The 24,682-nt window shown below is 38.4% G+C and overlaps 1 protein-coding gene across 5 annotated transcripts in view; it reads left to right on the top strand.

The window, feature by feature from the left end:
• Nucleotides 1–24,682, top strand: part of robo3 (roundabout, axon guidance receptor, homolog 3 (Drosophila)) — a 388,056-nt gene that overhangs the window by 341,954 nt on the left and 21,420 nt on the right. For all 5 annotated transcript variants that reach the window (XM_039764141.1, XM_039764139.1, XM_039764140.1 and 2 more), the window contains 11 exons: nucleotides 3,738–3,904; nucleotides 5,958–6,079; nucleotides 11,525–11,741; nucleotides 11,847–11,971; nucleotides 12,792–12,963; nucleotides 17,442–17,636; nucleotides 20,078–20,101; nucleotides 20,191–20,233; nucleotides 20,443–20,582; nucleotides 20,904–21,179; nucleotides 22,265–22,424. In XM_039764141.1, coding sequence (XP_039620075.1) covers nucleotides 3,738–3,904; nucleotides 5,958–6,079; nucleotides 11,525–11,741; nucleotides 11,847–11,971; nucleotides 12,792–12,963; nucleotides 17,442–17,636; nucleotides 20,078–20,101; nucleotides 20,191–20,233; nucleotides 20,443–20,582; nucleotides 20,904–21,179; nucleotides 22,265–22,424 — 1,641 coding nt within the window. The remainder of the gene's footprint in view (nucleotides 1–3,737; nucleotides 3,905–5,957; nucleotides 6,080–11,524; nucleotides 11,742–11,846; nucleotides 11,972–12,791; nucleotides 12,964–17,441; nucleotides 17,637–20,077; nucleotides 20,102–20,190; nucleotides 20,234–20,442; nucleotides 20,583–20,903; nucleotides 21,180–22,264; nucleotides 22,425–24,682) is intronic.

The raw sequence follows: 24,682 nt of genomic DNA, 5'->3' as shown, positions 1-24,682 counted from the left end.
GTGTTAGCTGGTGTGAGAAAATGTGTGAGAAGCCAGTGAGTAAAAGACAAAAAGCCATCTCCAGAAGCAAAAATTACAACATTTTATCAGTGTCTGTGTACCCTCTAAGGTAGTCTATTGCTGTAATTTGTATGAAACATAGTGGCTTTTAGCGTAATATCTGCATTTTGAATGCACTGTGGTACTTTGCATTTAAAATCCAAATAATTTTTCTTTGTTTAACTTTAAATATTTTACATTAACATAGAAAAAGCTGTCTCTCTATCAGTACCTCATCATGTTGTTTCAGACATTATCCTATTGTTCTGTCTGCATTCTTAAACCGCTCTAAAAGCCAAATAAACTTTAATTAAAAAATATAATTCAGCTTTCCAGAGCAGAGACGACAGTGTCATTTAACATCTGAAAGGACTTGCAGCCAGACAGGCACAACATGCATGCACAATACATAAATGAAAGTACAGGCAGTGATTTTCCAGGAAGAAAGTAAATCAATCAATTATTCAAACGTTGACAGCATTATTCGAAAAGGATTTCAAATAATGGCTTTGCAGTCTGATTTAGAGCTGTAAATCACCACCAGTGCACAGTTTTATATAATGTAGTTCAACAAAGCAAACAACACAAATAAAGACTTTCTTTTAGAATTTTTGATTTGAGACCTCAACAGAGAGCTTTGCATGCAAACAAAAGCAAATCTGGCAGTTTTAGAGAAGTCCTCGTAAAGCAGCCTGCGGGTACTGATTGTAGCAGAGCTGTTTTTGATAGGGTGTTTCAACTCAGCTCTATTCATAAAATTATTAACCTCAATAGTTCAGTTGTTCAGCTGCCAAAGTTGGAGTTATCTTGAAATTACTGGGTACAAGATGAACCTACCCAAGATGGGGTGTCAGACCTTTATATAAAACACTCTCATACAGGCTTACTTGTTTTCAGGGTCACAGGGGACATAAGACAAAAGTCTAGTCTATTCCAAAGCCCACTCATTCACAGGACCAATTTAAAGTCACCAGTTAATCTGTCTGTATCACATCTTCCTTTGGGTACCCCAGTTTTCCTTCCACAGCCCCAAAGATGTACAAGTTATGTTTAATTGGTAATTTCAAATGGCACTATGTGTGAGTGAGTGTAGGTGTACATAAGTAGGCATAAGCAATTTACTGTGATGGACTGGTGCAGTGCTTAGGAACTTTCCTGCTTTGGGGCCAAAGCCTAGCGCACTAGCACTGAACACAAGGCAGGAAAAATCTCTGAGCATTACACTACTCCTTGGCAGGAAATTACTTTATGTCCACTCATGTGCATGCCTACACTCATTCATAGTGCCAGCAGGATTGGCTTTGGTCACTGTGACCCAAAATTAGATTTTCTGGCTTAGTTATAATATAATATAATATCTGCGGTGGGCTAGCACCCTGTCCGGGGTTTGTTTCCTACCTGGTGCCCGGTGTTGGCTGGGATTGGCTCCAGCAGACCCCCGTGACCCTGTAGTTAGGCTATAACGGGTTGGATAATGGATGGATGGATAATATAATATCGGTGGCGCAGTAGTTAAGTGTAACTATATCAGGGGTCCAGTGTCATGTGTTCAAATCATACACTTATTCATTGACCATGTTAAGTTTATATGTTCTTCACATGTCTTTGTGGCTATTCCTCAAACAATGTGAAGGACATGCATGGTAGGGGCATTGATAATTCTATTATTGACCCAGAGCGAGCAAGTGTTGTTGTGCATGAAGTTTCTCTGCCCAAGGACTGGTGCACCACCTTGGGTGTTTTGTACCTTGCACCCTGAGCTGACAAGATAGGGTTTGCCTGCTGAAATCTTGAATCCGATTAAGGGGAATCAAGAATACAGTATGTGTCTATATAATATACAGTAGCAAAGAGATGGCTTTATAATACTGTTTTTGTTCTAAATTTTCATTCTGGCTAGGTTACATGGTTTCCCAGTGTTTATGTGGATTTTCGACAATATTCCTAGTATATTTGTGTGTCATCAGCAGTGGGCTAGCATCTCTTCTAGGTTGTCTTCTTTCAAGAGCTGGAAAACTCTTAAGGGATCCACACTCCACTGATCAAGTGTGTATTACACAGATATTAACTTGATTCACTCCAACATGGAAGCATACTGAATTATTTCTCAAGTAAGGAGTCAGCATGCTAATAATGAAACACACCATTTCTTGAAAAAAAAAGACAGTAACCTCTGCTGATTAGGAGTTGGACTGCAAGTGTCTATAATGAAGTTATATGTGGCTTCTTACAGTGGATATTTTTTATAAGCTGTAAGAGTATAAATACAACAGCCATGCTAATGCAAATTTAGTTGCAGAAAAATTCAGAAACCTATGACATATGAATGGTGAAAGAATACCCAGAAAATGCATCATAAACATATCTTATGCCTGCTTATTGGCTACACAGATACATCTTTACTGCTGCTATTTACAGTAAGTATCATTTGGAGATCCATCACACAACTTATTTTTGCATGATACAGGCAAAAGACTCCTAGTCACAGTTAACAGGGTGCAGTATAAGCCAAACAGCATTCTGAATTTGACAGGATGCCATAGAGATCTTTAAAAGTGGTGTAATATAAAATTGAACTAATATTTATTTGGCGGGATTACTGAAAAGTGTTTGCGGGTGTGGGATTAAGTGATATTGCTTTCATTTATAGGCTATCATATTGTGAAGAATTGTCTTGGTGTTACAGTTTCTGATCTTATTCTCACACACCATTCCAGTAAGCTATGGTCAGCCTGAAATTGAAACTTTAGAGGGTGCCGTAGTCTTAATATGTTTTTTTGCTCTAATGTTTCTTTACAGACATTGGGAAGTGAGAAAGCATGGGATACTGAAGTAATTACTTAGCAACTCATAGCCATCGGTGACACCTTGTTAGAGGAATGGTCCGATTTATTGAGCCTTTGTCACAGCTGGAGGGGGGGGTTAGTGTTTCCATGAGGCTGATTGAGAAAGTGACCTTGGATTTATAACCTAGGCACAGGGCGACATATTTATTGTACGAATGGAATTATTCGCTCAAGTCTAATTGCTCTGGCTGCATTATAAAACACTCGGTCATTCCATGCAGCTATGGCTAGAGAAGTCAAATAAATAAATAAAATGTTTTCGTCCTCGACAGTGCAATAAAACTACGTACCAGACGGCCTCCCCTCCACTGCGGAATGGTGCTCTTTGTTTTTCTTCACATTTTTATTTCAAATTACTCCATCTGGGGGCCCTCCTTACTTATCCCCAAAGGCGTCTGCCTTCTACCTGATGGCCTTTAAACATCTCAGTGCAGGGTTTCCATCAAAAAATTGTTCTGATTTTTTTAATGCGTTTTACCCACAACTTGGCAGGTGAGTGTTTTTTCCACTGCTGCAATGAAACATGTGTGAATGATTTAGAGCACAAGTGAACGGCCATCTCGTGATCGCCTGTTGTCACTAAGTGTTCTGCCAATTTTCACAAATCCCCTGACTCTGCACGCTGCAGTGTAGTGCTTTGCTGTCCAATTACACTGCTTGGTTTTTTTACTGTCATTCTCAACCAATTACATGTTAGGGAGGAATCTGTTATTCCTCCCCTTAGGGTGCCCATAGCCACCCTATTCCATTTGTTGGGTCTTAGAAGCCTTTTAAAATAGCATCCAGGTGCAGAGCAAGCCTGTTATCTTTTATTTTCAAAACATGTGGTCATCTTTTTGTCGTTCATATCAGTCAATCAGCTGGCAGCACCTGGCAGACAGTGGCCGACTTGGTGAAGCAAGAGAAGCACACAGTCAGTAGCCTGAACCCCGATACTGTGTATCTGTTCATCGTGCGAGCTGTTAATAGCTATGGCCTGAGTGACCCCAGCCCTATCTCTGAACCTGTGCGTACCCAAGGTAAGATGACTTCTTTATTATATAAGGCATTTTGTACCAGGACTTGGTGGGTGACATACTCCTTTCTAATTTATTTCATTAAGTTTCCATTTCATTCTTCTGTATTGTGTTACCTTTCTTGAGTGTAGTTCCTTTTTGTCAAATTTTATTCGCATTGGATCAGTTCAAAGTGATTTGCCCACTTTACTATGTTAGGGACACTTTGATTTAATTTCAGTATAAACACCTTAGCTAAATTTGAGTTGTTATTTCAATATAATTTAATTTTCCTGTATTTTTATTTTCATTTGCTTGATGTAACTTTCATGCATTTCATTGTGCTGTATATTGATTTACAGTGCATCCAGAAAGTATTCATACTTTTTCCACATTTTGTTATGTTACAGCCTTATTCCAAAATTGATTAAATTCATTTTTTTCCTCAGAATTCTACACACAACACCACATAATGACAATGTGAAAAAGTTTACTTGAGGTTTTTGCAAATTTATTAAAAATAAAAAAACTGAGAAATCACATGTACATAAGTATTCACAGCCTTTGCTCAAAACTTTGTCGGTGCACCTTTGGCAGCAATTCCAGCCTCAAGTCTTTTTGAATATGATGCCACAAGCTTGGCACACCTATCCTTGGCCAGTTTCACCGATTCCTCTTTGCAGCACCTCTCAAGCTCCATCAGGTTGGATGGGAAGCGTCGGTGCACAGCCATTTTAAGATCAGAGATGTTCAATCAGATTCAAGTCTGGGCTCTGGCTGGGCCACTCAAGGACATTCACAGAGTTGTCCTGAAGCCACTCCTTTGATATCTTGGCTGTGTGCTTAGGGTCATTGTCCTGCTGAAAGATGAACCGTCGCCCCAGTCTGAGGTCAAGACCACTCTGGAGCAGGTTTTCATCCAGGATGTCTCTGTACATTGCTGCAGTCATCTTTCCCTTTATCCTGACTAGTCTCCCAGTTCCTGCCACTGAAAAACATCCCCACAGCATGATGCTGCCACCACCATGCTTCACTGTAGGGATAGTATTGGCCTGGTGATGAGCGGTGCCTGGTTTCCTCCAAACGTGACGCCTGGCATTCACACCAAAGAGTTCAATCTTTGTCTCATCAGACCAGAGAATTTTGTTTCTCATGGTCTGAGAGTCCTTCAGGTGCCTTTTGGCAAACTCCAGGCAGGCTGCCATGTGCCTTTTACTAAGAAGTGGCTTCCATCTGGCCACTCTACCATACAGGCCACTTATATTCAGTTCATTTTGATTCAGTTTTTTCCATTTGTTTTGTTTGGATTTCCCCGGAGAACCAGGTGTAATCTTGTGTAATTCAAGTCATCTACATTAACATTAGTGTGACTGTCTGTTCAACTCATTTCAGTTTGGTTTTCATTTTGCATTCAATTCATTTTATTTCAGTGTAATGCACTACAGTTTTTTTTCCAGTTAATTCTCATCATGGGACATTTAGATCTATTCAGGGGAGTCCACTTAATGTCACTTCAATTTGATTCATTCTGTTTGCTTATGCTCAGAGCAGTTTGATTCATTTTAGTTCCCTTTAATTAAATGTCGATAAGTTCATTTGAATGCACTTCAACTAAATTTGATTCCCTTTGGATCAATAAATTCAAATTGCCATGCTGACACATGAGCAATCAGACCAGGAAAGTAACAAACATGCTGCACTCGACACTTTTCATACTTATGCATATTTTATCTAAATGTGTCACTCTTCCAACCACAGGTTATGGCAATACCCTATGAAGCAAATTTTTAATTTACTCTAAAGGAATGCTGTTCAGAGCAAATTATCTAATAAAATTAGGTCTTTAAAGTCTGAAAGGTTCTGTCAGGTTAGACCTTTTCAACCTCATCTTAAAAATGTTAGCTCTTTGTTTCAGGAGCGGGTTGAGCTGTCACAAACACCAATGCTAGATGGACGTGATTGTATTTTATTGCTGGCCTTGTTCTTTTACTGTGCTGTTAGTCAAATGCACCACTTATGAAATCCCGGAGGTCTTTAGGAACAAAATCACCTTACGCCAGCTCTTTTCTCCCTCCAGATGTAAGTCCAACTGGCCAAGGTGTTGATCATCGTCAGCTTCAGCGAGAACTGGGTGAAGTAGTAGTTCAACTGCAGGAGCCTGTCCTCTTGACATCCACCTCGGCCCAGCTTACATGGACAGTGAGTACTTTTCAACAAATCTCTTGGGGTTAAACGAATATGGGTGGGTGCTTCTTTGCATATTTATAAGTGTATCTGACTCATCTCTTTTGCTTCAATGTGCAGTATAGATGTAGCTTTACATATGTTATTGAACCAGGCATTGAAGGGGCAGCTAACAAAGCAATCATTATACTTGTATGGTATCTTTCATTAATGAACATCATCCTTAGGTACAAACACATAGTAAAATTGCTTATATATTTTTCATATTTGAAGCCAAAGCTGGTGAATTGACTCACAAGTTAGGCATTTGGTCTGTGCTGAGTATCATGCCCAGATGCTTTATAGTACATTTGCATTCAAATGTTTTTCACAATTGGAGTAGTAGTGGATTAAGTGGCTCACTCTGTTTCAATCATGGAGTCAGCAGCAGGCATTTTACTTAGAAACCGTGGGGTTTATCTTCAATGCCACCACTAGGCAAAACAATCAAAGTAGATTTTATACGGTGGTTGTTCCTATCAAAATCCTTAACCTACTATAAAATAGTGCTGCTAATTCCATAATTTACTGCAAGCACACACAATTGAAGTTGCTTGCCCATGTCCTCAACATGAATCAAATCTGGGGACAATGTGTACTACAATATGAAAAGTCGTAGGCCACATTGTCTATATTAGAGGCTTGAGCAGCACCAAATACTAAAATTACATTTCATTACAGGAACCTTGAACTTTCATACAGTGTCTGACAGACAGCGTCTGGGAGTGGGTGTTGTAACCTGTTTTTATAAAAGTGTACATCTTTATTATATTGCTGAGATAAGACTAAATCAGAAAGAAGTGAAATGTTTTTCCTTATCAGAATTTGTATTCCTGAATAGACACATTCATATTCTTCTTATATATTAATGTACCAGCACCACTACTCTCTTCCCCAGCTTTCCGGAATGCAGCTTTGTAGTAGCCATTTTAGCTATAAAATGTAAAAGGGAACCCCACTAGATCTTTGGCTGGCTGCTTTGTTGTGCTTAATGAAGCCACTGTCTCCTGTCAATTACACTGATTTTCAGTCATAGATTTCATTTACATAATCTTAGCAAGATGGAAGTCATCATTTTGTTTGACATTCCCAGCAGTTCCGTCCAACCAGTCTACAATTCACCATTGATCAAGTCATAGGGGTCTGTGTATTGTGGAGGTTACTTGATTCACTCGTTGGCTTTTATTCTGAATGGCTGGAATTTCACCACAAATTCTGTTGGCCTTCCGTACATTCATCAGACGTTATCAAGGGAGGCATTAAGTTCATACAACTGGACTCACAGATCATATGAGCTCAGTGTTTGAATCTCTTAAACCACGCCAAGAGTGGGGGTGGACAACAAGGAGCAATAATGAAAAAACACTGGGGCTGCACAGGCAGATCTGCAGTGAGAATAAACTTCAGTCCCTCAGCTTATACTGGACTTGGTAACTCAGGCTGGATAGAGAGCACACGGTTCCAAGACAACACACAAGCTGCTCACAATCAGATTGTTTCTTAAGTATAGGAAAGGTCTGATCAACACTTTAGATTAAAAAAAAATCCAGGAACTGTTGCTTTTAAAAGACCATGTCACATTGCAGCAATTTTCAGTCTTAGACTGTGTTTACAGAATCTTAGTGAGTCAGGGCAGTTGTGTTGTGGTCCTTTGACCACTGGTTGTGTAGTCTGAAATGCCCAGAGACTCAAACATGTTTGATTTTGTCTTAACTTGTAGGGACTGGCTCTGTGTTTAAGAGAGCTGACAATCAATAAGCATCCACCTGGAAATACAATGTGAATAATGCAGTTACAAGGAATAATGAACAAATTGCTCGTGAACAGAAAAGAGGCTCGCCTGTCTAATGTCTCATATTTTATGTTCTATGAATGAATGAAAAAAAGGAACAAGAAAGGGCTAGGATTTGCTTGTGATCGTGCTGTACCTGTAAAGCATTCATAGAGCACCAGCTCTGTCAGGCAACACATTTTTGGTTGTCAGAAAAAGAGGTGTGTTTGTGATATTTTGGAAATGTAAAACAGTTCAGGACAGTCATCACGCAGTCATGTAATTTGTGTCATGTCCTGGGATTGGAGTCTGACGTGCTCAAATGCTGAGATAGCAACTACAATCATAAAGTCTGACATTACCTCCAACTATAAGGCATGAAATGCAATGCCATCTTTAGGTGCATCTGCTGTCAGTTGATGTGTAATGAGACCTTACCAAATGCTTTGTCTGGTCTTTGTAAGACTTGCAGAGCACCAGTGACACTTCCGAAAAGGGACTACTTATAGTGCATCTATTATTCATGTACTACTATGTTGAAAGACCTTAGTAATGGCTTTGTTTATGTGACATAAAAATAAGTGACCCAAAGATGCACTATATGAGCCATTAAAGCCCCTTCCTCATTTTTAGCACAGGGGCATCTTTTATCCCAATTCACAAAGGCAGCTTATGTGTTGCTGGTTCATGTAGCTTCCTCTTTACCTGAAGGATAATTTGGATATACAGTAGGGTCTTGCTTATCCTACCTTCGCTTATCCAACATTCCGTATTATCCAATGTCCCACCGCAAAAAAAAAATGCATCAATCGGCAACAAGAAGTGCAAGTTGCAAGCGTGAGCGTAGTCTATTTTTTGTTGCTCCCGACTACACCGCAGCTAATTACAGTGGAACCTCGGTTTGCGAGCATAATTTGTTCTGGAAATGTGCACGCAGTCCAAAGCACTCATATATCAATGCGAATTTCCCCATAAAAAATAATGGAAACTCAGATGATTCGTTCCACAACCCAAAACTATTCATATAAAAATGATTATTACATAATATAAAGTAAAAATAAATAAAGCAAATTAACCTGCACTTTACCTTTGAAAAGAATCATGGCTGGTGTGAGTGAGTTTCTAAACTCTTGTGGGATCCCACCCAACGGGACGACGTGTGGAAGAGCATCCCAAAGCAATCGCAGTCACCCAGCGCTGTAGCAGTTCTCCATAAATACCAATCCGAAAAGATCACAGACATGCTATAAGCTCCTGCCATCGATGGGTAATACAAGGAACAAGGAACATTATAAATGCGCAGGGCACAGTGTTACTTTCCCCCCGACCCTGCCTGACTGCTGTGTCTGTGTATAGGAGAATGGCAGATAAAATAAATAAAAAATAAATAACCGCGCTGTTGCTGTTTCAAGCTGAATAAAGCTGGTGTTGCTAAAAGTACTGAGACTCAGCTTCGAGTTTTCGGGTGCAAGACGGGGACTCGCACTTCCCAGCACAAACACACACACACACAGTCACAATGCTGTAGTAAACAGTATGCACTCGTATGTTGTTGACTATATGAGTGACGGAGTTAAGGCTCTAAAAACTGCAATTAATTACATTGAGCAACAAGAAGAAGCTACAGGAATCGATAAAATTATTCTGCAAAGATGGTGAGACTTGACAGCGAAGACACGGCACTCGTCAGGAAAGCAGACTATGATCAAAAATGTCTTTAAATCAACACAGGACTAAACGTTTTAAGTACAGTACATACTATATTTAAACTCCAGACAATTCTGTACCTGAAAGTTCATTTTTTCAGTTAATTTATTCTGTTGTTTTGTTGTAAAACATGATTATTAGGTTCATAATGTCTAAAATTATAACATAGTTTGACGTTTAATAGGCCTTTTCTTAACACCTGCCATTATCCAACATTTCCGCAAATCCGATGTTCTGCAGGCCCGTTTATGTCGGATAAGCGAGACTCTACTGTATAACTCTTTTGTGTATGTGCACATGAATAAATACATTTCTACAGTTTGTCCTTAGGTGTGTATTGAATTAGCGTATGAGCATTGGATGTGAACTACTGAACTCCAATATTTCGCACCTTGTTTGAATAGCAGCCACTTCTTGAAAAAAGCACATTAAAAATGGGTGAAAATGTGTATATACATATATATATATATATATATATATATATATATATATATATATATATATATATATATATATATATATATATATATATATATATATATATATATATATATATATATATATATATATATATATACTAGCCATCCCCCATGGCTCTGCCCATGTAGCAGTGAAACAGGACAGTGAGGAGGGCCTTGGCTCCACACTCCTGACGTCACGCTTCCCCCTCCCCTCAGCCTGCATTCTCTGTCTCGGATTAGCGCAGATATATGGCTTCTGCAAGCAAACTATGATTTTTAGCATGATGAGATAAGTCACAAAAATCACAAAATCTAAGTAGAGAAAAAATCTGATCTAAATCCATTAAGTAGTTCACTCATGAAAAGCGGACAGACATACAGACAGACAGATGTTGGATTTTATATATATATATATATAGAGAGATGTATCAATCCGTAACTCTTGGTATGCTGATTATGTGTGTGTTCTCATGGGTGTCTTTGGTCTTTTTGGGGTCTGCAACTACCAAGCTGCAATAATGTTTAAAATTATGTTAATTGGACTGATTCATTGCCTCCTGCTTGAGGCACTGGCTAATTAAGGTCAAAGCTTGTGCTCAAATAGGCAAAAGCTGCCCTTTAATACAGTGTCCATGAGTTCATGAGAAGATGTGCTTGGTAGCAGAAGCCGGAGGTAAAATCATGAGTGAAGCTGTGGGTGGGGGCTCATTTTGCTGTCATAAGGGCACCCATAAAAATATGATTAATGTAAGGGCAAAACAAGCAAAATAGAAGAAAGACAAAAGCCAGGCATTAATGTTAGTGTTTTATGTGCTACTGATATACAAAGCCGTTGAAGATATATAACATCGTTTGCCTTTCCTCGGGTCTGTATGCTTGTTATTCCTCAGGGCAGAGAGTTTTCATACTATAGAATATCTTTATTTCTGCTTGGATGTCTGAATTTATATCTCTCAGTTCAGTAAAGTGTAAATGACCTTGACTGTCCATTCTCCCAGCTTCAGTCTCTCCAATACACTGGAGTTTAATAATGTCAACCACCTAGGGGTTTAAATTTATTTATTTCACTGATGCTTTTATCAGGAGTGCTTAGTATAATTGCTTCCATATTTCTGAAACAGAACATCAACAGCTGAAATGACTTGCTGAGGGTCACACAGTAAGTCAGTAGTGAGGACTGAAGTAGCGATTATATGAATTATAGTCAAACCCCTTTCCCTCTACAGGCCAAAGTGTCTCCTGAATTGACCTTCAAACTACAATGATTCAATTATTTACATATTTCTCCAGAATGAGCCCTGGCAGGTCAAGTGATTCAGTTGGGGTCATATAGTGACACAGTTGAGGAGATTAAACCAACAACCTTCAACTTAACAGTCCAAAACCTTGACCATCAATGAACCACACTGCCTGCTACTATTTACATATTTGAGCATACTGCGTATATGTGCATTACCAGGTGCTGGCATTGTTTTCCTGCAGGTTGATCGCCAGTCACAATACATCCAGGGATACCGGCTACTCTATCGCATCAAAGGTGGCACGTGGCTGTCGCAGGAGGTGAAGGCAGCATCTGAGCACAGCACCGTGCTGACAGATCTGAGAAAGGGCTCAGAGTACGAGGTGAAGATCCGGCCCTATTTTGATGAGTTCCAGGGTATGGACAGTGAAGTATTATTCATTCGTACAGCTGAGGAAGGTGAGCACGTCTGAAAAAGCTAAATTACATGTAGAGGGCATAATTATTTTCTGTAATTTTTAGGTGTAACAGTTTTATTTATTTATTAATGTATCTCTTTTGCAGCTCCAAGTTCACCACCTCAGGCTGTTTCTGTGGTAACTGTCAAGCTGAACAATAGCACCAGTATTAGTGTGTCTTGGGAGCCGCCCCCAGTGGAGTCTCAGAATGGAGTCATCCAAGAATATAAGGTGAGTGTGGTCTGTCTACTGTGCAGGGAAAGACAAGAATAGTTAATCTCACGTCATAATCATTTGATATGATCGGGAGAGAAACTGCAAAACCCCGAATGAGCCTGTATGGGATTGAAGTCTTTCTTTCACCTAAATGACTCTTTTAAAGGCAGATACCTGTAAACTTGTGGACATTAATGTGCCCCAATCACGAGCTTTTAGAAACAGAAGTGAAAGTCTCAAATATGAATCATGCAGTTTATTCCTAAAGATACAGTTAGCTAGCTGTACTCATCTCATGTGCCTTCCTTCATTTTGACTGATTTGATCTTTTCACCAGATTATGCTTTTCATGTTAAAGAACTGGGGAGACCAAGACAGTCGGCTCTTTATCATTTTCCCTCACTGCATTTTTCCAGAGATTTAATCTGTGAGAAAATAAATATGCCCAAATGAAAGAAGATGATTTGGTCCATCTAATTTTTCTTAATAGGTCATTTCACACAACATCTCATCCAGTTAGTTGTTTATTGACGGTAGTACATTTTCATTAAGTTCATGACTAGGCAGTCTGTTGCACACATTTATTTCTTTGGCTCCATGTTCGCAGGAATACAGAAAAGCATAAATCTTTAAATCTGAGTTGAACAGATGGAAATATTCTGAATGCTTCCAAAGCAGAAGCAATCCTGCTTAACCCTTTTAGCAAATCAGAAATATTGGAGACCTACAAGGATAAACTTGGAGTGTTTTGTCAGCAGCACTATACAAATTGCAATGCACTCACTGAAAAAGAAAGTAAAGATTTGTTGAGCTGATCTGATTTTCTTTTTTGCAGATTTGGTGCCTGGCCAATGACTCTCAGTTCCACATCAATAAAACTGTCGAAAGCACTGCGCTGTCCACTGTCGTCCGAGGCCTGATGCCAGGAGTAATGTACCAGGTGGAGGTGGCTGCGGTCACGAGTGGAGGAGTTGGTCCCAGGAGCCAGCCCAAGTCTGTCTTAATCAGTGAGTTTTGATTTTGATTTGTGCTTCCTTGAGGCGTTCATTACCTCAAAAATTACAGATCCCTCAGACTTAGATGTCTTAGAGTGTATGATCCTGGAAGCTACTTGTATATCTCATATTTATATATTGAAATGGCTCAGTTGTGTCAACATGCAATATATGAAATTTATGACTGCTACTCTTTATCAGTTCATTTTCCTGTAATTGATAGTACTGCCACTGTCACAGCAGCCATCACTCGATTCAGCAAACTTTGCATTTTGAGTGGATCATTCGTGTCAGTCACTCTGCAGGTAAAGGTCTTGCAAATTGCATAAGGTTTGTTCATATTTGTGGAAATGGGTGACATTTACAACATAATAAAATGTATTATTAAAGATCCAAAATATTACATATTGCCATAACCTGTAAAAAATATTTCTGGGACAAAAAAATGTAAATAAATGTCTGTATTGCAGGCTTACACAATATGCAGATAAGCATATATATGAAAAGAGTGTATTTTTGTTTCTGTTTGGAGAGATGTCATTAAGTCATATTTTGTTAATATCATTATATTAATACATGAATAACATATTAGGTGTGCTGACACAATATGCATTTCCCCCACTTTGTAAACCTTTTTTTTTTGCCTTATTGAGAATAAGGTGGGCTGAAACCTGTACTGAAGGCTGCATTTCAGTAGACAGGACAATGCAGGATTTAATGCCAGGCCATCACCGCGCACATTTGCACACGCCAACAGGCACATGTCCAGCTAGGAATTTTACTTCAGTTTTATATATTACTAATTTTAGGAGTGTCTGGCCATTTTGTCTAATTACACAGCACTACATGTACAAATAGGTTAACAATTTTAGACATATGGTAAATTTGAAAACTATATTAAAAGATAAAATTATAAATAAAGTTATAAATAAATTAGGTAAACATCAGAGCAAATCTAGGATAACATTAAAAGTAAGATTAGTAAAGCACAATTCTTTAAATTTAAGGAGCAGGGCTCAAAATAACATTTAAAAAAAGGGAAGCATTAGTTAGTTAATATGTATTATATCATCACCGTCTTTAATATGGAAGCATGTTATGGTCTATCAAGACTGAGAGATTATTGGCTGTTCTAGTGGGTTACCTTTCAGCGAGGAAGGCTAATTTCAGTATGGTGGATTGTAGTGGTGTTTGTACTACATGCATGGGTTAGGAAAATTGTCATTTTGCTCAGCTGATTATAAAGCATCTTTGTTTGGTCTGAATGGTCATGAGATTCATCCACAGATGAAGTGTAACTCAAGATGAACCTGATCTCATTTATAGTTTTTTGAGTAGTGTGGTAACCTTTATTTGATGATTGTGAAGTTAAAGTTGGTGCGTTTAATAGTGTTAATCATGCAAGCTTCTGGCTTTGCCCTTGCAGGTAATATAATGATGCTAGTTCGTCCTGTTCTCTTCAATTCAGTTCAATTTTGTTTAACTTTATATAGAATTCATCACCAAGTTTAAGTTTAGAGGATTTGCACAATGTTCCAACTATAAAGAAATGAAAAAAGAATTAAACTGTATGTATGCACACACAGATGCACAAATTAGATTGAATACATCATAGAACAGAATAGTAGTGGTACTAACCATAGAAGAGTAGCAAATTAACATTAGAACTGAGATATGGTCAGTTGACAGTGGGGGAGAGGAGAAGATAAAAAAACAGTAAACAGCATTCCAGGACAAAATGAAGCCCTGGGCAATCAACGGTTGGTTTTAACAGACAAAGTCACAGTCAAAGTCAGACAGAATCATAGTTCTTGGGATTTACGCCAACTGGCCTCACGCCTTCCTAGGCATTGTAAAGTATAAGTACATGTTCTGGCTGGTCTACTACACAGAATAAATCCTTATATTCTTTGATTGCAAATCTGCCAGTTTCTCTATATCACTTCCCATGGGCAGCAATAGCAGCTTGGCAATGTAACATTAGCACCAACTTCCACAGCAGGATATCTGAAAGAGGAACAGAACAGAGAAGGATCAGTAAGAGTCTTTATTGATTTTCATTCTTGTATTTTTGTGCAAATGACTTACAAAAAAATATTTTGTAATCTCAGCCTGTCATCATAAATATGACTGATGCTATGAATGAACCCAACCATAGTAACAATCAAATATCCTTCATTAAAGGAAGTGTATTTAAATAGAAGTTAGTACAGCATAGTTCAGAATGTGGTAGATGACTTGACCAAAGACATATAGTAAATAAGTTGCCATTTTTGATTCCAGTTATTAATATTTTATCATGAACAGTGTATCCTTTTTAGGGAGTTTCAAATTAGAATCTAAACATAAATTAATAATGTTGGACATTCTAACTAAAATATGAAATAAATTCATCACTTTGGTGGCAGCGTAATAGGTTATGTATGTGAATTATACAAAATCCAACCTTCCCAAACCAACTTAATTCACTTTAGATGTGCAGAGAAGCCGGAGACTATCCTGGAAGCTGTAAGTTGGGCATGGATCCATCACAGGGTCTACTCAGACACACACACCCGCACTCCTACACCAGTCGCCAATCAGCCTTAATACAATGTCACATTACACTACTTTTCCAGCAATTTTAAGTCGTAGCCTTTTTTTACATGATCTTGGTGAGTCAGAGGCAGTCTGTTGTGACCTTCAGCTGTGTATGTCTGACTTACTCCAAAAAAATGTCTTTAGTTGTAAAGGTGGGCTCTGTGTGAGTAAGAGAGCTGATAACTCATAAATGCTCATCCAAAAGCACAATTCATAGTGCATGCGAGGAGGAATAAGGATTACAGATGTTTTGGACCTTACAAACAGAAGAGAAGCTTGTCTGTCTGATGCTTCATGTTTCACATATTGCAACAGAATGGGGAGGGAAAAAAAGGAACAAGGTTGTGGCTGAACTTGTCCTATTTGTTAACCCTATTTACAGCCCCTGCTCTATCGGCTGTCAGGGATGTGAGAGATAAGTTGGAGTACATGGAGTGAAAGCCCATTTACAGTAGACACAGGAAAAAAAGCATGCAAAGCCGACTTAAAGACAGCATTCAGAATTTGAAACCAGGACACTGGATCTTTATGAAGGCTGCACTCCCCACTGCACTATGCCACCCATATTACCAGTCATGTATTATTTTTGTTTCTATGACTTTAGTAGAAAAATTATCTTTTCCAAGAATATAACATTTTTAATTTGATGCACTTATGCTATTGTTGAACAACTCAAGCCAACAAAATGACAAAAAAAATCAGTGTTCTATATTGGGTTAAACCAGAGATGCCTGAAAGCTTCAAAGTGTTTTCTTATAAGAGATAATTCAAATCATTAAAAATGAGTTGAGCTAGGTAGGCAGTTAATCAAATTTCAAATATAAGTAATTACAAAGAGTAAAACCCAAAATCCAATTATGGGTATCAAATGATACAATAATCAAAACTACACTAAAATTGTAATTATAATGAACATTCATATGTGCATTACTTTTATTTAAATGAAAGTAAAATTTATGTATGAATGCTAGCATTAAATATTGATTCAGTGTTCAAAACAATCCATTCAATACAAACAAATCGCAAATCTGTTTTCCAAATGTTCTTATTCCAAAGTAGAATTGCTGAGGATGGAGCTGGGAGCAAAGTAAGAAAAACCTGTGTATGAGAAGCCATTCCATTTAAAGGGCACACTTACTCACACACAACTTTAGGTCACTGCAGAAAAAGTAGAGGACCTGCACAAATCTCCAAACTCTAGACATACAGTGACTGGCTAAGATTTAAAACTAGTCTTCTGGGGCCATCAGAGAATAGCACTAACCATTGCATTACCACAGAGAAAACAATTATCCTTAATAACAGGAACCATCCAATACAAAGCAAAAGTTCAGTTTAAAAGAGAGTCCAGGTAGAATCTGTAAATAATTTAGTCTAAAAATGTAGTAAATTCTCCACTTTTACGCAGTTCTCTGCATCCTACTCAATAATAGTATAGAGTAGAGCAGAATATGAGTTATTATTTTAAGAAGTGCTATTGAAAAATATGTAAATGACTGAATAATTAATGCAGGAAATGATTGAAAGGTCAAGTAAATGTGTCACCTTAGATTACAATCGTGCAGGTGGAATAAATCTGTGTCATTGTGAGATCTGCAACAAATAATATAATAATAATAATTAATTTGTTACATTTATATAGCACATTTCTCTCTACTCAAAGCCTTAAATGTGTTTTACAATTGAGAACAGTCAGACAAGATGTTGTTGAACAGTCAGTGTATGCATACTGTCCTTTCCGTGAGACTGACTAAATACACTGCATCTCGTATACACAAATAAGTTGCAGACAACATGACACTTAACAGTGAGTTGTAACCTAGTGGTGTAACTGAAGAAACTGTCATGCCACGTAGCATACAATGTGCTGCTGTTAATCTGCCTGCCTCTTTTTTTTTTTTTTAATACAGAACTCCCCTCAGATCAGCCAACGGCGCCAGCAGAGACCAGTGAGAATGTCAGCCTGGCAGAGCAGATTACGGATGTGGTGAAGCAGCCAGCATTCATAGCAGGCATTGGCGGGGCATGCTGGGTCATTCTCATGGGCTTCAGTGTGTGGATTTATTGCCGCCGCAAAAAGAGAAAGGAGCTGAGCCACTATACAGGTGGGAAGACCTACTACTGTATGTTCTACCATATTGTATAATGTTGTAGTTAATTTTGACAAATGTGACTGAGAGCATCCTCAAACCTGCCTAATGCAATTCAGGGTCAGGATGTTAACCAAAACCACAAAATCTTCTCCATACACAATATAAAATTGAACTATTTAATAAATTAATTAAATAAAGAATTCTGTTTTCAATGTTCAGCATATTTACAAAAATAATAGCAACAGTTTGATAAATTAAAAAGAACAAGTGACAAAAAAAATAAAAAACTAATACAGTAAGTAACTAAAATATCTAAACAACAAAACATAAACAGAACATCACTACTCAGTACCAAATTTAAATAAGAAATCAATAAACAAAGAAGGAGACCCAAAAGGAGAGACCAGACAGAAAGAAGTAAATCAAAGCAGAGATGTAATTCACAAAACAAGAAGAGAAATTGTAATTCTTCAGCCAAATCCGATAATCCAAAACTCGCTTAAGAGCCAAAATTGTTTAACAAAAGCTAACAGTCTAAAATTAGTTTCAAAACTGTCAGTCTTTAAGGAAAAGGTATTGAAAAGAACCAAGGAAATACAGCAGCTGACACTATGTAATGCCATGGCGTGTGCTGCAAGTGGGTGAGGGCCTTATATAACCCACCCATATAACTGCAGCCATTAATGACTCAACACCTGAGAATCCTACCAACAATGGACACAATTTTGGGTAATGAACTGGGAAGAAACAAGAACAGGGCAACATTAATGGAATAGAGGGAAGTTAAAAATACAGTCTTGGCAAAGGATGATCAAAGCCTATCCTGGCAGCATCTAGCAAAGACAGGAATTAGGCCTGGACAGGTTGCCAGCCCATCACCGGATTCACGTGCGGACACAGTCACATTCACACAAGGCCAGTTTGAATACTGTCAGTTATCCTAATCTACACATCTTTGTGGATGTAGAAAGAATACCACACAATACAAGGAGAAATACCTGTGTAGACATAAGAAGTACATACAAACTCCAGAAAGGTAAATGCCAGTCACATAATTCAAACCCAGGATACATGAGTAAGAAGCGCTAACTACTGTGTCACAGTGCCGACCTTGAACATGAGTGATTTATAAGTATACTCACTTTGCTCTCCAACCCCCAGGTTTGGTTATCCGGATATACAGTTTAAAGAGATTGTTATTTTCATTTCATTCATTTTTTATTTCTTGATATTTGCCAGTATTAAAGCTGCAGTGAATGAGTTATTTCCCCCAAACCCACCCCCCCCATCCCCCAGGGCTGCCAGTGCCGTGCTGCATGATCTGCATATCGCGCTGTGCGTCGATCATTTAAAAGCCTATATAGCTGCTGTCCTTTTGTCTCACTGCCTTGTCTCGCGTGACGTCAAAGTGTCTTCTGAGAAGATCATGTCTCGTCTCCCTCCCAAGATTTTTTTTTATAATAGAGAGATATGTTTACTAGTGAAGATCAGATCACATCTGATACACAGAGTGTCCAACGCAGCCCTGGTTCAGGCAAGCTTCATTTCACTCCCTCCCAACGACCATTCAAAATTCTGAATCCCTCAATGTGTTTAAGTGGCATTTGAAGACTGTCTTGTTAGGTCAGTTTCTGTCTAACTGATATTGACTTTGTTAGGTTTTTGTAACCAAGGAATGTAACTGTATTCAGTTTTGTTCTGAACTCTTCACTTGTGATAATCATCTTTTTAACCTTGTCCTTTAACACTTGCTTCTAAACAGTACCCCAGACTAATTTGATTATATTGACGTTTTTGGAAATTCACTTTGGATAAAAGCATCTGCTAAGCTAATAAATGTAAATTTAGTCATAACATAGGAAGCAAACTTCAGGTTCCTACATTCATCCATATCTTAGGCTGCTTATTTCATTACAGGATCATGGAGCGCTATGGCTTCTCTTGGGAGCTTATGGTGCAAGGCAATAACATACGCTAGTATCAATTGCATTGCATCATACCTACCATGCACATGAACTCACTCAAAGTGCGTGTCTTTAAAATCACTAGTCCACCTAACAACAACCTTTGTAGAAAGTGGTTAAAAACGCTATATAAATACTTATTTATTATTAAAGTGAGAGGAAGCTAGAGTACTATTAGAAACCCAAAAAGACACAGGGGTAATTTTATATAGATAGTGGCTGGACTGGCATTTGAACATTGGTCTATAGAACTGTGGGACAGTAGCATTAACAATTATACCACCATGTTACCCACATCTACATTATACATTCCCAATTAATGAGGGGTATAAGGAAATAGAGACCACTCACAAAGCATCATGTAAGCAATCCTCCAGCACCACTCCCTGCTCACTTTTATTCTTTCCTGTATTATGGAAGTTTGTTGTGCTGCAGTTTTGTCTTCCTTCGAAGTCACTCATTTTATTCTGTCTTTTCTTTTCCTCACAGCGTCCTTTGCCTACACCCCAGCAGGTAATATTATCTTTTATAATGAAACATTAGGGGCCGGGGGATTGTTTTGTTCCTGTATACTGAGATGCCTCCTGTTCTTTTCTTTGTAGTTGGCTTCCCACATGGAGAAGGATCAGGTCTGATTAACAGCAGGTAGGATTTCCATCGGCTAGCTTAAGTACTTGAAAAAGGTTAAACGAAATGAGTACTGACATTCTGGTAGAAGCTGTTTGTTTTTGGATACTAACTCCTGTGAGAGAGAAATATTTGTATAAGTTAAAGCTATGACCACTGTCAGTCAGGGTTGTGGATTAATTTACCATTACTGTGTATTAACCTTATTTCTTTTATCTCATCTTTAGGCCAGGCATGCTTGGAACCAATATGGCCAACTACCCTTGGCTGGCAGATTCTTGGCCAACAACAAATCTTATGCATAGCAGCAAGGATCCAGTGAATTGCTGTCCAACCAAGCTTGATTCTTCAGACCGATACTACAATGGTAATGCCTTTTCCATTTATCAATACTATCCAGTAGCAATGCCTGCCATTGGTCAGAACAGCAAGAAAGGAGGATGATGATAATGTCTTCGTCACACAAGTTTAATAGCCTTTTACCCAGTAGGATTAATTTCTAATTTAATGTCACCCACACAAGTCTTGGCAAATAGCAAAATGCCACATTATACAGCTTTTACATCTCTGTGTTTCTGTGCATTTTTATTTCTATGTATAATACCTTTATGCAGAATACACATAAAGAATGTATTCTTTATTTAAATCAATTTTGAATGCATATCAAACCATCTTCTTTTCATTCTAGATGCTGGCATCACCAATTACTTGAGTCAAACAGAAAAGTTTGGCCCTGGCTCTAGTGAAGGCCCCATATATAGCACCATCGACCCAGCCAGCGATGACATGCGTACCTTCAATTCACCTTATTCCCAGCACACCACGCCTTATGCCAGCACCCCTGTCATGCCATTTGGTGCACAAGGAGTCTACACTCCCGAACAAGAAGGATGCCACTGGATAGTCCAGCCTGGTCCCTCAGGAGCCCAGTATGCACAGCCAGACCGCAACCGACCTGAGAATGGTAAGAACATTTTCATTTTTTTTTCTCTTCTTGTTTGAAAACAGCAGATTCTAATTTTACATTCCAGTTTAGCCACTCAATTCCCCCCCAGTCATCTTACATTTCAGTCACTATAGCAGTTGCACCTCTGAAATACCTCATAGTTCTGTCAAAAACCTTTCACCTCTCAACTGACCTACTAACTTTTTACATACTCCACTGCCACTGTCCGCTGTGATTTCCAATTTGCATCTGAGTGAACTCCTAGTTTGGCTAGTCACTTCCATCATAGCATTTTTGTCCCTTCTTACTGCAGCCACTAAATTCCCTTATACTACACAGTTTCCTGTCGTTTCAGTCACCACCTCTGACATTATCAGTGGATCTCCCAGGTCAGCTATTGACTTCCACATTTCCAATGAGTTAGTTTCCAACTGTGACAACTACCAGCTTTGACATTGTGCATGAGTCCCCTTATAAATTAGAGTAGCTGTAGATAACAATGCTCAATTAGATACCAATATATCTTTAAAGTACTATATGTCTCCGCTGCTAACATCCAGGATGTCTGGTTCACCTGATATTTTGAGTTCAAATGGGTTAAACATCTAGTTATATTTGACAATAATAATACAAATTTCATATATTTAATTAATCTCAATGTGCTTTTACCAGTAACGTTTAAAAATAAATTAAAAGATACAAGTAAGATATTACTGAAATAATGAAAAGAATAGTAAAATCATTTTTAAAAAGTACATAACATGTATGGATTAACCAAAAATGCAGTAATATCTTCTTCACCTGTATAAGATACAAATAATGATATGATAGATTAACAAGTTTAATTTTTTTTAACATTCGCTATGGCCAGATAGCAATAGAGGAGAGGAAAACAAAAATTTCAGTAAGTCACATCCTGAAGAAAATAAACTTTTTCTTGGAGCCTATAATGTTCTCCAGGCCAATTATACAAAGTTTTGTTAGCATACAGCAAATAGTCACTGAGCACCCCTTTTGCATTTCATACTTACATTATCCAAGTTGCTATATTTCATGAAATCACAGAGATCTGGTGATGCTTATTTAGTTGTAATTCTCTGCAGCTCCAGCACCGAAGACTGGCAAACAAAAATCAGTTGGGAAGCCAGTAAAGACACCCTCACTTAACTGGGCAGAAGCCCTACCTCCGCCACCTACTGCAGGAGAACTTGAGCAGTACACAGAAGAGGAAGAAGATGATGAAGATGACGATGTGGAGATCGGGTAAGATGGTCAGACAGGTTCAAACCAAAGAATCTGAACTTGCTGTTGAGTGCAGATAACCCTTATCTAACTAAATGATAATCCAGATAGTTAATTCCAAACTAAATTCAGATATTAGATGTAAATGTTTGCTTGATCACTCGCAGTAATTGGGCACAGGATAGATTTTTGGTAGATGAACTGCTCTGCTAGGTCTAATGTTGTTGATGTAAACATTTAATAATAATGGTCACATTTCAGGCAGGCTGAGGTCATTACTGAGGCAAGGTCAGGCAGAATTCAATTAATGTTAAAATATCATAAGGTTTTTTGGGGTCTGCCATCTTGCTTTATGTGCTATGGCAGACAGGGTGAGCTCTTTTTTGGTCTGAGTTCAGCTGTGAGTTTCTAAACTTAATGATGGGTTTTCACTTTTAGCTAACAACTCTGGGACAAAGAATAACACCATTGTACAGTCTAGGTCTGGCTGTGTCCACCTGATGGGAGTTCATGTTTAGCATCTGCTTATGGACACATACACATAACAGTAACCAAGTGCTTCATTGGGCACAAAAAGGGCACTGATAAGATATCAGAATCCATCCACACGTACTTTTGAAAATAATGAGATGAGACTGCTCTGGCAGATGGGGGTGCCGTTCTGTGTTCAAGTACCACAGGCTTACATGAAATGATGCATATGCAGAAATGACAGATCACAAAAGCATTTTGGTGTCTGAGTCTAGCTTCATATACTTAATGACAAGACTGTGCTTCTCCTGTAGAAAGGAGAACTCCATGCGTCATGAAAGTCATGTGCTCATCCTACTCTAGCACATAGGAGCCTGACACAGGAGGTAAAAGTGCCAAAAGCTGAGCATTTGTGTTGGGAGTTTAGTATGCATGTCTTTAACTGGTAATTCTAGATGAGCAAATCTCAATTTATCTATCATTAGTGGCTGAAACAGGTCTACTTACCTGAACTTTTCTTCTAAGTAGGTGTGCGCATGACAAGCTGTCATTTCATAACAGCAACAGCTCATAATGCTACACTTACAGCTGGATCTCAAATAACATGCCAAAGATTGTGGCTTAAAGCCGACGGGCCTATTCTGTGAGGAGATAAGGTTATCAGTTTCAATAGGGAATGCTGCCCCAGTGCCGCAGGCAGGTGATTACTGGGATTCATATTGCTGAATGCGACCTTTGACATTTCCGTGACAGCTCAAGACTATTGTTAGAACATTAGAAACCCAATGCACCAGTTTCAGCGCACCTGTAAAAGGCACACCCCTTGCACTTCGGGATATGATCTGAAGAAGCTGAGACACGTTCTTTGGAAATTTATTCTCAGGCATGCCCTTCAAGCAGATGGTGCCGATTACATAAGAGAGATGAAAGCATGCACCCATGCCCACGCAGAGCTGCCACCATCATTTGCTTTTTTGCTCTTTTCAGATGGGCTGCTTCCGGTGCAGATTTCTAAATCCATCTACATGCTGGAAAAATGGAAGAAAAAAAATATCAAAAACAAAGATAATCCCTATGTGTAGGAGATTTAGGAATTTAGATACGCTGTCAGCCTGGTGACATCTGCTTCTCAGAGCTGCCTATTCCTGCCAGGCTTGGCTGCTTACTCAGGGTTATGCCAGGGCATCAAGGAAATACCAGCCCACCTGCCAATGAACTAACTCCATGTGATACCCTTTAGGGTTAATGTGGCTAACGAGGAATAAAGGGACAGTATAGCTGACCTAACTGTTTTGACAATTAGACATTTCAGTCATAGTGTAACCGGGAGTCAGTGTTCCAGTTTTCCTGAGATTATTGATTTATGAACACAAGCTAGCATCCACCTGGCCACCAATCTCAGGTACTGTTTTTAATCATGCAAAAAAGGTACCCATGAAGTAAAGATTGACTATTACACAGTAAATTATCTGAAGCATTATTAAAATTACAAATTAATTTATGAATAATTTAACATGCTGCTAATAGTAAATCACATATGGTGTTTTTAAAAATAGTTCATTTTATTCTGTATAAGATATGTTCATCTATCTGAGCTATCTCCAAACTCCATTGCTTTGGGTAACACATGCTCTAGTGTACTCATTTTAATTCTGTAAACTGTTAATTGAAATCAATTATTAGTGAAAAAATACTTGAAACTGTAGAAAGTGTGACTGAAACTAAGCTGGACATCTGTGACTGTTAAATGTGACACACCATCACACTTTTCTCCAATTCTTTTTACAATTAATGAGTCTGCTTTTTCT

Source organism: Polypterus senegalus, chromosome 9, assembly GCF_016835505.1.
Source record: "Polypterus senegalus isolate Bchr_013 chromosome 9, ASM1683550v1, whole genome shotgun sequence".
Classification (NCBI taxonomy): domain Eukaryota; kingdom Metazoa; phylum Chordata; class Cladistia; order Polypteriformes; family Polypteridae; genus Polypterus; species Polypterus senegalus.
This window is presented reverse-complemented; position numbering and strand designations above follow the sequence as displayed.